The sequence below is a fragment of the Apiospora marii genome (assembly GCF_038362585.1).
Source record: "Apiospora marii strain CBS 49790 chromosome Unknown utg000002l_segment0_segment0, whole genome shotgun sequence".
In the NCBI taxonomy this organism is placed as follows: Eukaryota; Fungi; Ascomycota; class Sordariomycetes; order Amphisphaeriales; family Apiosporaceae; genus Apiospora; species Apiospora marii.
The window spans coordinates 4,931,517-4,947,371 of record NW_027117373.1 but is presented as its reverse complement, the minus strand read 5'-3'; the positions used below and the strand labels follow the sequence as shown (position 1 = coordinate 4,947,371).

At 55.0% G+C, this 15,855-nt stretch overlaps 9 protein-coding genes across 9 annotated transcripts; 5 read left to right on the top strand and 4 right to left on the bottom strand.

The window, feature by feature from the left end:
- Positions 1-792: 792 nt before the first annotated feature.
- Positions 793-1,074, top strand: PG985_003275 (uncharacterized protein; the record flags this gene model as incomplete). Its single annotated transcript, XM_066823044.1, has 1 exon — positions 793-1,074. One exon carries the CDS (start codon positions 793-795, stop codon positions 1,072-1,074), a length of 282 nt encoding a protein of 93 aa, XP_066690476.1.
- Positions 1,075-1,238: 164 nt separating this feature from the next.
- PG985_003274 (Mitochondrial chaperone BCS1) lies at positions 1,239-2,600 on the top strand (the record flags this gene model as incomplete). The annotated part of the gene is made up of 1 exon (XM_066823043.1): positions 1,239-2,600. The coding sequence occupies one exon, from the start codon at positions 1,239-1,241 to the stop codon at positions 2,598-2,600; it is 1,362 nt and encodes a 453-aa protein (XP_066690475.1).
- A 343-nt stretch (positions 2,601-2,943) lies between these two features.
- On the bottom strand, positions 2,944-4,224 carry PG985_003273 (uncharacterized protein; the record flags this gene model as incomplete). Its single annotated transcript, XM_066823042.1, has 2 exons — positions 2,944-3,878; positions 3,999-4,224. 2 exons carry the CDS (start codon positions 4,222-4,224, stop codon positions 2,944-2,946), a joined length of 1,161 nt encoding a protein of 386 aa, XP_066690474.1.
- Positions 4,225-5,000: 776 nt separating this feature from the next.
- On the top strand, positions 5,001-5,564 carry PG985_003272 (uncharacterized protein; the record flags this gene model as incomplete). Its single annotated transcript, XM_066823041.1, has 1 exon — positions 5,001-5,564. One exon carries the CDS (start codon positions 5,001-5,003, stop codon positions 5,562-5,564), a length of 564 nt encoding a protein of 187 aa, XP_066690473.1.
- Positions 5,565-5,929: 365 nt separating this feature from the next.
- On the bottom strand, positions 5,930-7,119 carry PG985_003271 (glucan endo-1-3-beta-glucosidase eglC; the record flags this gene model as incomplete). Its single annotated transcript, XM_066823040.1, has 2 exons — positions 5,930-6,479; positions 6,551-7,119. The coding sequence occupies 2 exons, from the start codon at positions 7,117-7,119 to the stop codon at positions 5,930-5,932; spliced, it is 1,119 nt and encodes a 372-aa protein (XP_066690472.1).
- Positions 7,120-8,830: 1,711 nt separating this feature from the next.
- Positions 8,831-10,410, top strand: PG985_003270 (Zinc/iron permease; the record flags this gene model as incomplete). The annotated part of the gene is made up of 2 exons (XM_066823039.1): positions 8,831-9,974; positions 10,052-10,410. The coding sequence occupies 2 exons, from the start codon at positions 8,831-8,833 to the stop codon at positions 10,408-10,410; spliced, it is 1,503 nt and encodes a 500-aa protein (XP_066690471.1).
- A 437-nt stretch (positions 10,411-10,847) lies between these two features.
- On the top strand, positions 10,848-11,696 carry PG985_003269 (uncharacterized protein; the record flags this gene model as incomplete). The annotated part of the gene is made up of 1 exon (XM_066823038.1): positions 10,848-11,696. The coding sequence occupies one exon, from the start codon at positions 10,848-10,850 to the stop codon at positions 11,694-11,696; it is 849 nt and encodes a 282-aa protein (XP_066690470.1).
- Positions 11,697-12,301: 605 nt separating this feature from the next.
- Positions 12,302-13,291, bottom strand: PG985_003268 (uncharacterized protein; the record flags this gene model as incomplete). The annotated part of the gene is made up of 1 exon (XM_066823037.1): positions 12,302-13,291. The coding sequence occupies one exon, from the start codon at positions 13,289-13,291 to the stop codon at positions 12,302-12,304; it is 990 nt and encodes a 329-aa protein (XP_066690469.1).
- Positions 13,292-14,186: 895 nt separating this feature from the next.
- PG985_003267 (uncharacterized protein) lies at positions 14,187-15,182 on the bottom strand (the record flags this gene model as incomplete). The annotated part of the gene is made up of 3 exons (XM_066823036.1): positions 14,187-14,232; positions 14,289-14,784; positions 14,855-15,182. The coding sequence occupies 3 exons, from the start codon at positions 15,180-15,182 to the stop codon at positions 14,187-14,189; spliced, it is 870 nt and encodes a 289-aa protein (XP_066690468.1).
- Between the last annotated feature and the right edge of the window lie 673 nt (positions 15,183-15,855).

Sequence of the window (15,855 nt, the reverse complement as noted above, 5' to 3'; positions counted from 1 at the left end):
CGTTCAAATATCTGCCTACTGACGGCATGTGATTACTGATTGCTTCATTGAATCTAGATATGGGTCAATCTATCAGCAAGGAGCTTTGAAATCAGATCAGGATTGAAAACCCGACCCGGCGACGGATACAGAGGTGCTTGCAGACCGTTATTTCGCAATGCATTGCCTAGTGTGACGGCAGACCTCGGTAGTCCATCATAAGCCGTGGGCATCGTGGCCGATGATTAGTGAACATTCGCACCCAACCCAACGCTGACGAAGGCGGTTGGTGGGCCCCGGCTCTTGATTTTGTAGTTCCCAGCCAGCCACCCTAAGATTAGTACCTCCATCTGACTGGATGTTTGCAAGCGACTTGGGCGCCGGGAGCCGGTTGCTAGTGGTGGATATTGAAGAGTGGTGGGTTGATCACTCATCATTCGGAACTGCTGCTACCTGACGAACCGGTATCATCTAGCGTCCTTGCCCCCACGGGTGATTATGGATAAGGCGTGGTACACATTCCGCCATGGCTCTCCCGGATAGGTGGGAGTGAATATGCCTACAAGCACCAGGCTCTACGACATGAAGCTATCATTGTAATATGCAATGTAACAGGGGCAATCAACGGCTCGGGAATGGGTGTTGCATGTACAGCGTGCCACAGCCTCTAAACTGAAATGCGATCGTCAATTGACCACTTCAATGGAATAACTAAGCTTGAAAAGACGGCAAATGAGCGTCCGGTAAAACTGAGGTATACCCTTGTGGTCAATTGGTTCTATTTATCTTACGACTGTTGGGTAATTGGGAAAGATGCCCAAGCAGATTGATAATCTACTCCAGGAAGCACAACTGGAATGGATGCTCGTTGACACCGACGACCAGATAATCCCGTGGTTCTGGCGCGGTTGGTTCCGTCACGCACATGCGGCAGCAACGACAGATGCTCGTCGAACTATATTGGAAGACGATTTCCATCCCTACAACGGCGAGAAGGAACACGGCGATGATCAGTTTTTGGCTGGCTGTTTGGGTCCCAGTGTTCTGTTATACCAGTGGCCCACGCCCCACGCCATCTGCGCTGACGGGATCTAATCGGAAATCTAATGGCCTAAAGTTGGAGGGGCACAGGCGGTGGTAGTGGGGGAGCGGTAGAAGGTGGCAGTACTTTAGGCAGGGTCCCACCAGAGCCTAGATGCTGAAAGAACATTATTTGCTATGGGATCCCAGTAAGGCACCTCAATCCAACCACCGACGTCATGTCGTCAGATACCGTCGTCAAGACGGGGGGCCAGTCCCTCTTGGACTTCGACCAACTGTTCAACAACCCTGTCTTCGCCGGCGGCGTTGGAATTGCTGGGCTCGGCGCAACATTGGCCTATGTGCGCCGGGGCGCCATCTCGGCGGCGCGTGCCATTCGCACCCGCATGCTCGTCAACGTCGAGATCGGCAAGCAGGATCCCTCCTATCCATGGATATTGGCATGGCTATCCGAGCACCGAGCGCACACCTCCTTCTTGGCAAAGCGTCTGACCCGAATCAACCATCTGTCCGTCGCCACCACCAGCACCAAGAATCCCAATGGCCCCTCGAACGCCAGCTTCTTCCTGCAGCCCGGCTACGGCCGCCACATTGTCAAATACAAGCATGCCTACATAGCGGTGGAGAGAATGAAGCAGTCGACTGCCAACATGACCACGGGCGAACCCCACGAGACGATGCAGCTCACCACCCTGTACTCAAACCGACACATCTTCGAGGACATCTTCACCGAAGCGTACGCCAAGGTCCGACAAGCCATTGCGGGCAAGACAGTCGTATACATGGTACACAACTTCAACTGGGAGCCCCAGGGCGAGGCGCGCTTCAAGCGACCTCTCGATAGCGTGGTGCTTGCCGAGGGTCTGAAGGAAAGCATAGTGGGTGACGTCAAAGATTTCCTCAACCGACGACAGTGGTATGTCGATCGCGGCATACCTTACCGACGAGGATACTTGCTGCATGGACCTCCTGGCACTGGAAAGTCGTCTTTCATCCAAGCTTTGGCTGGCGAACTGGATTACAACGTGGCCATGCTCAATCTGAGCGCGTTCGGCCTGACGGACGACAAACTCGCCCTTCTGCTCTCCAAACTTCCCCAGCGAACGATACTTCTGTTAGAAGACGTGGACACCGCCTTTGTCAACCGAACGAAACGAGGCGCAGATGGATATAGCGGACCGACTGTCACTTACTCTGGGCTGCTGAACGCGCTGGACGGGATATCGGCGGGGGAGGACAGGATCGCGTTCCTCACCACGAACCACGTTGAGTTGCTGGACCCTGCGCTCTACCGTCCTGGCCGCGTCGACATGATAAGCCGCATTGGCGAGGCCACGAGCTACCAGGCCGCTGAGCTATGGACCAAATTCTACGGCGACGTGGATACGGACGGGAAGGGCCGGGAACGGTTCCTGGCCCGGCTTGATGCACTGGGCCTCTTCAAGGAAGGTACTTCCATTCGGACCAGTACGGCCAGGATCCAGGGACTCTTCGTGTTCCACAAGGACGACATGGAAGGTGCCATCGCGATGGCAGATGCTCTCATCACACCTCCGCCGAAGGGAGAAGAAGACCAGTAAGGCTCTGGCATCTCTGTACACCACCTGTATAATTCGAATTGATGCTGTAAGATAGAATACCCTGGCATAACTTGGTTATATTTTTCAATACCCATATATAACAGTTAATGCGGATGGCCATGGCGTGACCGGGACGACTGAGTTCTTATCCTAGGGTGTTATAGGAGCCTCCTCTACCCAATTCACAGTCTCTGGATATGTTTTGTTCGTGGCAATAATGACTATGACGACAAAGCTCTACCAAGTCCACCCTCTTAGTCTCTCTGCCACTTGAGCGTCACCAATCGAGTCTGTATCGTTTCGCTGTAATCAACCCAACTGCCAGAGCGGCCCATCTCGATCCTCACCAAACCATGATCGGTTTCACCACGGTCCCTTTTATCATCGACTCGATCGCAGCCTCCCAGTCGTCGAAACTGAACGACTGCACCAGCGCCTCGAACGGGAACTCGCCGTCCTTCCACCACCGGATCATCCGCGGGATGTACTCGGTCGTGTCGCACTGCCCCATGACGGCCCCGAAGTACTGCTTCCCCGTGTCCATCCAGGCCTGCATAGGCAGCGCCACTACCGCGTCCGGCATCCCGGCGCCGACCTGGATGATCTTGCCCATGTGCCGCGTCGCCGCGACGGCCGCCATGACCAGCGGCTGGTGTCCGCTCGCGTCGATGGCGACCGTGGGGCCCAGGTCGTCGGCCGCCCGCCGGATGGCGTCGACGAGGTCCCCCGGCAGGGAGACTTGGGTCGTGTCGATGGTGTGCGTCGCGCCCAGCTTTTTGGCGAGCGCCAGCCGCGCGGGAATCCGGTCGACGCCGATGATCTGTCGGCAGCCGGCGCGCTTGGCCGCCATGACGGCCGCTAGCCCGACGCCGCCCATCCCCATGATGGCGACGGCGTCCTCGGGCCCGGCTTTCGCGACGTTGGCGACGGTGCCGCTGCCCGTCAGGAGGCCGCAGCCGAAGGGGGCCAGCAGCTTGAGGTCGTCGCGCGTCAGGCCCAGGCCGCCGACGGGGACGACGGATTTGGCGCTCGCGATGGTGTGCTGGGCGAAGCTCGACTGGCCGAAGAACTGGCCGCCCAGGGCTTCTTCGTCGGGGCGCGACTGCGGGTGGAAGACGGGGTTGCCCATGAAGTTGATCTGGAAGAAGGAGGTGCAGTGCGAGGCGGGGCCCGTCTTGCAGACGTGGCAGTGGCCGCAGGACGTGAAGGATAGGAGCACCGGGTCGCCGGGCTTGACGTGGGTTACGGCGCTGCCGACTTGCTGCACGTAGCCCGAGCCTAATACCGAGTGCAACATGTGTTAGGAACTTTTTCTCTCTCTCTCTCTCCCTCTTTCTTGAGGTACAGCACATGCAGGATGCCGACAGGTGGAATGAAGGAAGGAGATTTATGACGAACCTTCGTGTCCCAGGACCCTCGGGTAGTAGACGCCGGGCACGCCCTTATCGTCTGGGGTGTCGCCGCAGTGCAGATCGGTATGACAGAGTCCCGAGGCCACCATCTCCACGAGCACCTCGTCCTCGCGGATTGCCCGCAGCGTTACCTCCTCCATGGCCCATTTGCCTTCCGAAAAGGGGCCCCGCGCGACCAGGGCGCGAGACTTGACTGGGCTGTTGCTGCCCATGGTTCCCGTGACTCAGCCGTCGAACTGCCTGCGACGAAGCAAGAAAACGACACCTGCCCCTTTGCACTTTGGTCAAGTATGCGACACGGGCAATGCAGATGGCAAGATCAATGTTGAGAACACGTTCAATTAAGATCCCCAGCAATTCGGGAAACACAGCCGTTGATTTATACCTTCGCTTGCTGACTCCATCTCAGCGGTCGCTTAGCGGGGATTGGTTATCAGACTTCAGGTGAGGAAGCACGAGTCATTTGTTCAGCCCAGGGCACCGCTGCCCTGGCTGCTGCTGCGTTGCAATTCCCACTGCCGTATCCACCCACCTCCACTCCGCATTAGGCCCCCCAGTATTCTACCCCGGTCTCGGGTCGGTTGTTCGGGAGCGGGGAACGCCAAGTCACGATCGTCAATTCCGGTAGTTCATGTCGGCGGGTTGCCATCCCAATCACAATCACTGACAACTGACTGCTTTGCTGACTACCACCGACAAAATGGCATTGTAGCACAACAATGAAGGACACATTCATGAATGGGTCTCAATACTCTTGCTGTTTTGAAAGACTTTGTCTGTAAAGTGACAATTGATGACATTTGCTTTGTTGAGTCAAGACCCTTTGTAAGATCGAATTTGTATTTGAAGGCTGACGGATCCCGCTTCAAGTTCTGGACCCTTTTGGCCAGTTTTGATTGCTCTATAGCTCCGATCACAAGGATCAAACCAGACTCACTACAGGTATCACGGCGCATTTCAATAACTAGCACATCCGTCTCTGGACACGATGTGCTTCCAACAATACACGACCATTGCCTGCCCGGGCTGCGGATACTTCTACCCCTACAGCATCGACATCCCCATCCACTGCCCCGAGTCCCTGCTCGGATCCAATCCAGGCTTTGGCACCTGCGCTGGCGGGGTCAAGCCGACAACACACTGCCCGGACCACAAGCTCGGCCAGCCACCGAACTCGCCGGCCGATCCCGCCCGGTTTGGCCGTAGCCAGGCCCGGATAAGGAACCTCTTCTCCCAGCTCCGTGACCTGGTCGACCCGGGGTCCCACAAGCGAGAGTACGCACTCCGGGAGTATGCGCTAACCTGCCTCTACAACCCCAGCGAGCTGCTCGAGGGTGCGTTTGACGCGCTGGCGACCGCAAAGTCCCACGATTTGGGCGGCGGGCACACGGCCGAGATCCAAGATGCGCCCTGCGTCCGCGACTGCGGGGAGGACTACATCGTCACCCTGGAGAACCTGGGCGATGCCATCCTGAAGCACTCTTGTGACCGCGTCAATGATCCTCGCCCTGAGCCCAAACTGATCAAGCTTACGGAGGCGGGTCGTAAGTAAGCCACGATGCTAGAAGAACAAGGTAAGTGTAGTAGTCGTGAGATTATAGACATGCTGATACGCTCGGGAGTAATTCTGTAGCCAAAAAGCCTCTGTTGAGGTTGAGACGTAATATGGCTAGAATCAGAGGGTTGATTCGCTTGTAGTAGTAGAATACACACATTGTATATAAAAGCTATTACGAAAGAGTGAGGCCACCTGCCAATGTGATTTGATGATAGCACTCCCATCGAACCCTCTTGTATATACGTCCCGCCTAATTACAATTTCTATCAGATACGCACGAACGAAGACCGGGCCCTGTGAACAAACGAACCGACTTATTCCACTTTATACCCGCACCATCGCAGAAACCAACCTGTTACTTAGAAGGCCAGAATCACCGCGGCCGCAGCCGCAGCAAGCAAGCCCACCGCCTTCGAACCCCCCCTGCACGACGCCCCTGACTCGTCGTCCACCTCCTCGGTATTAATAGCAGCCGGCGCCCTGGAGTCGGCCGCGCAAGTCAAGTTGAAGTTGGGCTTCGTGCTCAGCCCCTCGTCCGTAATGGCGAACCGCTGCTTGTCCTCGGGGTTCGTGTCCTCAAGCGTGAACCACCAGACGTTGCGCCGGCCGAACAGCAGCCGGCAGCCGATCTGCTGCCAGTACGCGGCCGCGCTCTCGGGGGCCGGCTCGGCGTCGCCCCACCTCTGGCCCGACGACGGCCAGCCCGTCTCGGTGAACCAGATCGGCTTCTCGGCCGCGTCGGCGGCCCGCTCGGCGACGCCTAGGGTGTAGTTCCAGACCTCGGTCACGTTGGCGAAGGCGTTGCCCAGGTCGTCTTCGAAGAAGGGGTAGATGTCGACGCCGACGAAGTCGACGGCGTCCAGGACGGCTTTGTTGGTTTTGTTGCCCCAGGCGTTCCAGGTGTCGACGCTGTTACATACACACAATGATCAGTGAACAATACTGATGACACTATGAGGGGAATATGAAGGAGTGCTTACTGGCCCACGGGGATGTCGGCCAATGCGGTCCCCTTCAGCTCGTCGCGGGCGTGCCTGATGAAGTCGACAATGACCTTGGGCCCCGCGCCCGGCCCGGACTTGTTCTTGATGCCCTTCTCGGACTGGCGGAAGAGGTCCTCAGACCCGACGCTGAGCCCGACGACCAGGTCGGCCAGCGCGGGTCCTTTGTCGGAATCGAGGTACTTCTTGAGCGTGTCGAGCTCCTGGTCGATGGACGCCGTGCCGCTGCACCAGATGCCCAGCAGCAGCGTCGTGTTGGTCGCGATGGCGGCGTCGAAGGCCTGGACCGGCTCGTCCTCGGTCTCGTGCTGGATGTTGGTGTACAGGCGCACCGAGTTGAAGAGGCCGGGGCTCCCGTGCAGCTTCTGCGCGGCCTTCATCTCCTTCTCGAAGTCGGACTGCGCTTTGGCGCTGTTGTCTTTGAAGAAGGCGCCGCTGTTGAAGCCCTGGATGCCCTGCGGCATGTTGGTCCGGCTGGCGGCCGCGGCGCTGGCGACCGGGGCGAGGGCCGCTGCTGCGGCCAGGGTTCTGACTGCGTAGTGCATCATTTTGCTTGGTTACGTGAGAACTTGGTCAAGGAGAGACTCGGGTGGGATGGAGACCAAGATTAGTATAGTGAAAGGAAGAGAGTGTGTAATACAAAACTTGTGAATGCGGCCTGGTGGATCATAACAGACAGCCTTCAGATATAAAAAGTACGGAAGGTATAAGAGAGGATTCCGGTCGCTTTGTAAAAAGGGGTATCTCTGGGCCTTTTCAAGGGATGACCCCAACTCTCCAAACCTTGATCGGCACGCCTGCATGAGTTTGCCTATTTGGTTGGCAGCACTGCAGCGCCGATCTCTATGAGATCAAGCCCTACATATATCATATTCCCGGGACCTGGGCAGTTAGTAGATGTCCCCGGCTCCCCGGGAAGGCACATTGCCTTGGTGAAAATCCCTTTAGACAGGACTAGTAGAAGCATTTGCTCTCTTCAAGCTGGGCACGATATTCCGAAAGTGCTAGACTCACCTTTCTGGTATACTGGTTGATATCTTGTATTGGTATTCCCCGCCTCACCAGAGTTGACTCCTCGTACTGGAAATAAAGGTCTACCACTTTCGTGAGAAATTAGTGCTGACACAAGAACCACCAACACCAAATATGGGGTGTATGGCTCTCGAGTGTCGTTGGCCCCCCTTACATGCAAACAGATTGTTCCTGGCAAAGATCGGCATGGGGTATTGCGGTTGGTTTATATGAATTGGCACCTGGAGATTGCCGACGCCTCTGATTGGGAGGTGCCGCCTGGGCGGAATGCCGTCTGACGACATGGGAAAGTCAGACAAATGTGATAGGAAACCGCGTCTTTGTAGATCTGGGGGTATGACAAGAAACTGATCAGTCATCAATCATTGCCATTTTCGGAACCGAAATTGCGGATATGGCTTTGAAATCTTCTCCCGGCCGTATACTGCGGCGACGCCCTGATTACATGTATAGGCTCACGTGGTGGCGCAAGGTAACGGGTCTGGCGCAAACTCGTATCCGAATTGGATTCTGAAATGCGCGGGCCGAGACTGTTTCAGTTAGTCTTTGACATAGACTTTCACTGCATGCACTGCATAGAGCAAATGGCAGGACTAAAGCTCGGACATAAGCAGTGAGACACTGGCCGCCGCCGTCCAGCCTTCTTTTCCCGGCTTGTCTCGTTGCACCACTTTCTGTGCCGATTCTTCTTCTTCTTCGAAACCCATCGTAGCATGCCAATTCGTAAGTTAACCGTTACCCTTGGGACCGGTCGGCAGGATCGTCAAATAAAAACCGCCCAGAGACATCGTCTCGGAACAACTCGGCAACCGTTTCTTGGCGAACCAGCTCACTGACGACGACGCCAAGAGTCTACCGGATCCCCTTACCCACAACCCCGGATCTCGGCACTGCCAATTCTTTGGTTCGTTTTCGTCCAAAAAAGCTATGTATCTTCATCAACCTTCCATGTCAATACCAAACTGCATGAGTTGAGAATTCGGGTTCGAGCAATGGAAGACCTGAGATGAGGAGGTTTTATTCTTTTTCTCTTTTGAATTTCGAAGTCACTGGGTATCATGCCTTCTTTTTGAGTTCATATTTATGACGGAAACCTGCTCTTTGCGAAGCTTGTATTCCTGCCAAGGCGACTTGGTAGAGACCTCATGAAAGCAGAGGGGAAAAAAGAAAAAGATAATTCTCAAACAACGCTATCCCAGCCAACGCGCGTCGCGTCACCGAACAGAGATGGCACTCCCAACTTCCAGATCACAGAACTCGTACGAGTGGAATGTCGAAGAGCGGCACGATTCCAAAGAAGGAACTCGATCACTGGATGACGGTTCCCATCACCGAATGGGCACCAAGGATACCGCTCATGGCAGCAAGCTATGGACTCCCGAACGCGCTTCGTGGGCAACATGGCTCTTATCAAGCTTCGCCATGTCCATCGTCTTCAGCGCCTTTCTGAGCAGCCCGGGGCTAGACCTACTTTTAGGCACCGCGCTTCGACCCCAAGAAACGCGGGAAACCATCATCCCCGTCATCGCCAACGCGCCGGAACCGACACCCCACGCCGCGCCACCGCCCCTCGCCAAGCGCGCGACGTGCCAGTCCGGCGGCCACGACGCCGCGGACTACAACCTCCCGCTGCGCGTGGGCGCCGTCTTCATCATCCTCGCCGTCTCCTCGGCCGCCTGCGCCTTCCCCATCCTCGTCACCCGGCTGCCGGGGCTGCGGATCCCGGACAACTTCTTCTTCGCGGTGCGGCACTTCGGCACGGGCGTCCTCATCGCCACGGCCTTCGTGCACCTGCTGCCCACGGCCTTCACGCTGCTGGGGGACCCCTGCCTGGGCGACTTCTGGACCAAGGACTTCGAGGCCATGCCGGGCGCCATCGCGCTCGTGGGCATCTTCGTCGTGACGGTCATCGAGATGCTGCTGCATCCCGCGAGGCGCACGGCGGTACCGGCGGACAACGACGATGGTGACGAAGACGACGGCGAGAAGAAGAAGGCGGCAGCACCGGCGCCGGCTGCCAGCTCTGAAGTACGGGCTAAGAAACCCGTCGTCGGCCGCTCGGAGAGCATTGGTCGCACCCTTTCCAATATCAATCGTCGGTCCAACAGCGGCGACGCCATCCGGGCACCTGCGCCACGAGAGGAAACTGCCACGACCAAAGAGACTTCCGAGGACGTGGAGGATGCGGAGGTGGGATTACCGAGCGGTCCACCGGTGCTCAGCGAGGCCCAAAAGCGCCGGAAAGACGTCATGCAGATCGTCCTGCTCGAGATGGGCATCCTATTCCACAGCGTCTTCATCGGCATGGCGCTGAGCGTGTCCATTGGCGGCAACGAGTTCGTGGTCCTGCTGATCGCCATCGCCTTCCATCGTAAGATTGCCTTTGCCATTTCCCCCCTTCTGGTATAACTTCCCGGGAGACAGTCAGCTAATCCCTCCCCACCCCAGAAACCTTCGAAGGCCTCGCCCTCGGCGCCCGCATCGCCGCCATCGAGTGGCCCGCCAAGAGCCCGCAGCCGATCCTCATGGCCGTCGCGTACGGCTGCACCACGCCCCTCGGCCAGGCCATCGGGCTCGCGTCCCGGACGGCGTACAGCCCCGAGTCCGAGGTGGGCCTGATCCTCGTCGGCGTCATGAACGCCATCTCGGCCGGCCTGCTGACCTTTGCTTCATTGGTGGAGCTGCTGTCCGAGGACCTGCTCTCCGACGAGAGCTGGCGCGTCCTGAGGGGCCGGCGCCGGGTGTGCGCCTGCGCGCTGGTCGTGGCGGGGGCGTTTTTGATGAGTCTTGTGGGGGCTTGGGCGTAGGTTTCCAGACGGGTTCGGGTAGAGAAGGGAAAGGAACGTGTATAGGTAGTTACTGGATAGCCCCTTTGAGCCATTCCCAGATTGGCTCATAATGAAACAAGAATCTTGATCATCACTCTGAGTTTTTCATTGTCCATTGTCTTTCTTGCTGCATCTTAGGGTGCCTCTTTTGTCAAATAGTCTCTCGTCTGGGATACACATATGGGGTTCCATTGAAGAGATCCTACAACAGTGCTGTTCACAAAGGGGTAGTTATTAAATCGCGTGAATGCATTGTCTGCGGCGGTTCTCAGAGCATATCGCCATGAATATAAAACCCGTGCATAATCCTCTCCTAGTTGCAAATTCGATCATCAGCACACACCAGCATCTTCACACCTTCACATCATAGAAACCTTTCCGACACTCACAAGCCTATACTACTCTCAGTCTTCACCATGGCCGGCAGCAGAAACCTCGTCATCGGCGGCGCCCAGCCCAAAAAAGAGGCCCGCGACGCCTACGCCCGCCAAGCCAAGGAGAGCCTGGCCTTCAGCCGCTTCCTCTTCCTCGCCAAGCTGGCCTCGGCCGCGGGGCTCTGCCGCCAAGATCGCCGTTTTGTGTTGGCCAAGTTCTTCCTCTGGCTCGAGCCGGCCGGCCGCGCCAACCTGGCCAAGTTCGCCGGCAGCGCCGTCGGCCACGTCGCGCGCACCGAGGGCCGGGATCCGACCTCGCTGTACGAGGTCCGCGAGGGCGGGCGCGACTACGCCCTTCGAAAGGAGATCCTAGGGACTGCCGTCGAGGAGGCGCGGCGGGACCCGTTGGGGCTGTACGGCGCGCAGGGCTGGTTCTTGGATTTCGTGTGCTGGGTGCGCCGGGGCGAGCCGCTCGAGCTGGCGGTCTTGGACCAGGCTATGTACGCCATCTTGATGGCGCACCAGCTGCTGGCGAACCCGGGACTGGAGCTTCCGGAGCTGGTCCGGGGACGGGTCAAGCAGGCCTGGTGGGCTGCTTTCAGGATGGGGTCGCCGAAGCAGATGGCGGCTTGTACTTGCGCGCCCGTGGCCGAGGAGGAGCGGGGAAAGGCGGTCTACCCTGACTGTCGCGAGGAGGAGACGAAGGTGCTGACCGATCTGATGGATGACGTCTTTGCCCGTCTTAGCCCCCCGCTCAGCCGGCTGGCGCTGTGCGACCCGCCTCGGGGGAAGCCGAAGGCCGTCAACGAGGCTGGGTTCCAGAAGCGTTGGAATGATTTGCTTGATCTCATGAAGTTGCTCGGTGTGAAGAATAAGGCCATGGTTCAGTAGACTCAGCAGGCCCGAAAGCTGGAGGATCGTAGCTCGATATATCTCACATCAGAAGACGACAGTAAACAGGAGTAAAAATGAGACTAGAAATAGATTTTGAATTTCGAATCAATCATTGCTCATAGACCTGTCCGACGTACCAAGTTAAAAACTCCTAATGTCTTCATGTGCAGCTAACATGCTACGTTGAGATACGTTCTTGTTGGCGTCAGAAAATTCCAATACGATTTATTTTGTCGCGAACAATTACTTGGCCGGGCTTTGAGGACTCAAAGGGTTTGTGAGATCCCTGAGACCCGCTCTCCTCCTTAAAAAGGTAGTAAAGATCGTTGTTATCGACGAAATCTGGAAGAGTCATGAAGTAAGGGGTTCGGGGCCGGTCGGATTCTGGATAGAGGCATTCGTAAACCATATACCAATGATTCTCGCGGGGTACTCCGATCCGACGTTTCCTATCGAATAGTCTTTTTATCTCCTCTTTCACAGTCTCTGCAATAGCCGTTCTATCGCCGGAGCTGCTGTAGTGATACCTCTTCAAGTGTTCACTTGGATTTGTTAGTAACGTTACCTAGTTATTACCTAAATGGAACTTGAAACAGGTGCTCTTACTGCACATGAGACATATCAGTCAAGCCCCGCATCATACAAGTAGTATGTAAACCATTTTCAGGATGGCCAATAAGCCTCGCGGCGAGGAGGGGGCAGGCGAAGTCATGTCGTGTGACTGGTTTGCTGCGTGGTGCCAACTGCTGTCCCCGGTTCCCCTCCACAGGTAATTCTGAATCTTCCGATATGGACTGCACCACGGTCGGATCAGATGTTACCCAAGACCTCGCATAGCTAGGATGTTGAGGAAGGGTTTGAAGTTCATTCAGTGGTGATCTAGTGAATCCAATGAAGGATACTGCACCACAGGGGGGCAGTAGGTCCCAAACCTCAACCGGAAGCTCGACTATAAGGAGGCAGGAGAAGCTTTCATAGAATCCCTTGAACTCCACAACGCTGGATGGGGCGTTCAATATCCAATTTTTGAGATCGTCCTCCATTTTGCTATTCCTGTTGTCCTGTAATCTCACCGATAAGAGAACTCTGGGCCAAGAGAACTCATCGCTGTCACCTTGCGCCGGAGTTTCTATGTGATCCTCGCTTTCAGGATCAAGCGGAGCGAGAATTATCGAGCGTGGTGGTTTTGCCGGAGATAGAAATGTGTGTAATGGGGTAATCTTATCGTCGCTGATCATTATGACTTTATCACCCTTCACCATGGCCTTCTGTTCCGGGTCAAAGACGGTGGTGGGGGGCTTTGATTGGAAGTAGTTGATTAATTGATGGTGTAGTTCAGTTACCGCCAACGGACGTTCCTCATTGTAGGCCTCAGAAAGTTTGTCCATGAGTCCAGTGGTGAATGAACATGGACCTGCGGTAGGGACTTTTGTGTCGAACCCGCCGGAATATAGGCATTCGGCAACTGCGGTTGTGGGATCAAGTGGGCTTTTATATCCAAAAAGAGGGCAGCAGCAGTCCTGGATGAAAAGTACATCCGGAGCCTCATCCTCCCGATTTGCTAGCTTCGCTATGACCATTGTCGAGTCCATTGAGTTTCCCCCGTCGCGTCTTCAAATCGGCCAAATCAGTAATAGTCTCTCGGGACGTTCCAGTGGCTTTTTTGAGAGCTTACTTCGACCGCCATAGGGGGCATTGACCATTGCTGGGATCGGCATGACCAGCATAGTATACAATGAGAAGACAATCGGAGCCTATATACTCTTCGGCGAATTCATAATACTTCCTCTCCGTCTGTCTGCCCGGTTGGTACGAAGGTATCTTCCAATTAGTTACGCGGTACTTGTACAGGTCTCTGAAAATACTTTCCAATCGCACAATCTCTTTGTCGGCCAGCTTTATATCGCTTTCCTCCCAACTTAGCATCAAAACCGCAACTTTGGAGTATTCGACACGCCGTTTCGGCCAAGCGCTCTCCAAGGCATCAGAAAGTTGCCCTAGCCATCCGTCTGTAGTTATGTGGATGCGCACATGAGATGTATCATGAGTTGCTGTCGCACCATTGTCGACATTCTCATTCGAGATAAGCTGACTGGAGAGAGGGCTAGACATGACGGGGACGGTGATATCGGTACAATAAAATGTGGTGACTTAAGATTCTCAGTAATAGTATAGCGCAGGTGGGTTGGATCGTCTTGTGGGAAGAAAAATCCGAAGAAAAAAAAAGGAAGGAGAGAAGGGAAAGGATAAAAAAGAGGATGAATGCGGCTGATATCGCGTGCTGTATGCTTACATGTGCTAGAATATAATAAGCATCAAGACCCCGCACCTCGATGCCTAAATAACTCTAGAAGCTACCCCACTAACACTTACATACATACATATGTATATAAACGGATTTTAATAAATACCTAGGTACTTCCTAAAGATGTATTCATGCACCCCAGCAGTCACAGGCACGCCCTGAATGGAAACTGTTCCCATTTACTAGCTGCTTCCAAACTGGAGGAAAACTACCAGGACAGCCGAGTACCTACCCGTCAGTCAGTAAGCCCCTCTTAACCTGGATAGAGAGCTCTCTCTACTCACCCAGCAGTTGTCGCCAATCTCTCAAATGGACGACCCAGCGTAGCGAACGTCAAGAACAGTAGGCAAAGCACAACGAATCCCGTAATAACCACAAGCTTCAAATGTAGGGCTTGCAGACTCTGTAGTACCCACAAAGGTGCCACCAACATGGCCAGAGCTACAGCAAAGGTTGCGATGGTGGAGAATGCGTCGAGGGACTCGTTGCTGAATACATACGTATCTTCTTGGTCTCGTCTGCTCATCTTTGTGCGGCGTGTTCGGCGGAACAAACTGAAGCAGGATCGCGTGCCGTAGACAATTCTCAGCTCGAACCATTGACGCAATGTGGATTTCGGTTGCGACACTGCGATAAGCTCGCCTGTATGCTGTATGAAGTTGGTTTCCGACTCCATGATAGCGCCCCTGTTATTCTTAAACCACGCATCAAGGTTCTTCACGTTACGGTTGGGCGCTGATCCTAGCGACCGGACTGCAGCGTAGTCCAACAGCAGCTTATCTTTATCCAGGTCGGTGGTGAGCCAAGTCAGATGAGCCCCCAAACGCCAATCAATCAGGTGTTGACTTACCATACTCTGCAATTTTAGGGATCATTTCTGAGATCAGAGAGGCCCGTTGGGGCATATCATCACGTATTGTACCATTGTTGATGTCCCTTAGTGGTGATATATCGCTGCTGTCAGCTTCGATGGCTTGTCTGCCTTGCTCCAGACTACTAAGTTCTATCACTTCCGGCGGAATCCCTCCACGAACTTTGGTTCCTTTCGAGCTGTAAATCGCGTCAAGTTCATCAAGATTCTCTTCAATCTCCACCAATTGATCTTGTAGATTGAGAATCGCGCGACTATGTAGTCGATCGAAGCGCCTGACGGCAAAGAAGTCGGAATCAGACGCCATGTAGGAGACAAAGTCCTTGTATCCGATATATTTCCTACCGTTAGGGTGGTGTTAACTGTCTCCAGTATCATATGCTCACATGGTTAGAATAAACAATCGGGTACATACCAGGGAGAATCCCCGACTTCGTCGGCGGACGGAGCTTCATCATTGGGGTGGTCAACAACCACCCCTTCCAACGGTGCCACCATTCTTGTCGATAATATCAATCTGAGCAAGACCGGTCCTGAGGCAATAATGGCTGCTACCCAAATGGCGCGAGACGAGAAATAGTGTCTCTCATGGTATCCAATCCAAAATAAAAAGAAAGGTATTCGTTTGCTTACAAGTGTGTCCAAACATTCGAGGTCCTGAAGCGGGGTCGTCATGAGCAGAAGCTACCAAGCCCAGCTGTTTACCACCAATGACAGGGTATGTTGCAAGCCACCACACAGATTCAGAAACAGATATTTAGGAATACAGCCCACGTGGCGCTGTATGAACCAGGCTGAACTTTGAGAGCAACTTTGCCTTCAACCTTGCGCCCGACCAAGACTGCCTCGTCTCCATCGATCGACATCGAGTTTACAACGAGTGTTTTGCCTGGCACCAGACCGCTGGATCTGCTTGCCGCTACTGCCTGACAAGTAAGATACAACCCTCAATATACGCCTGGATCATCCAACCTTACCCC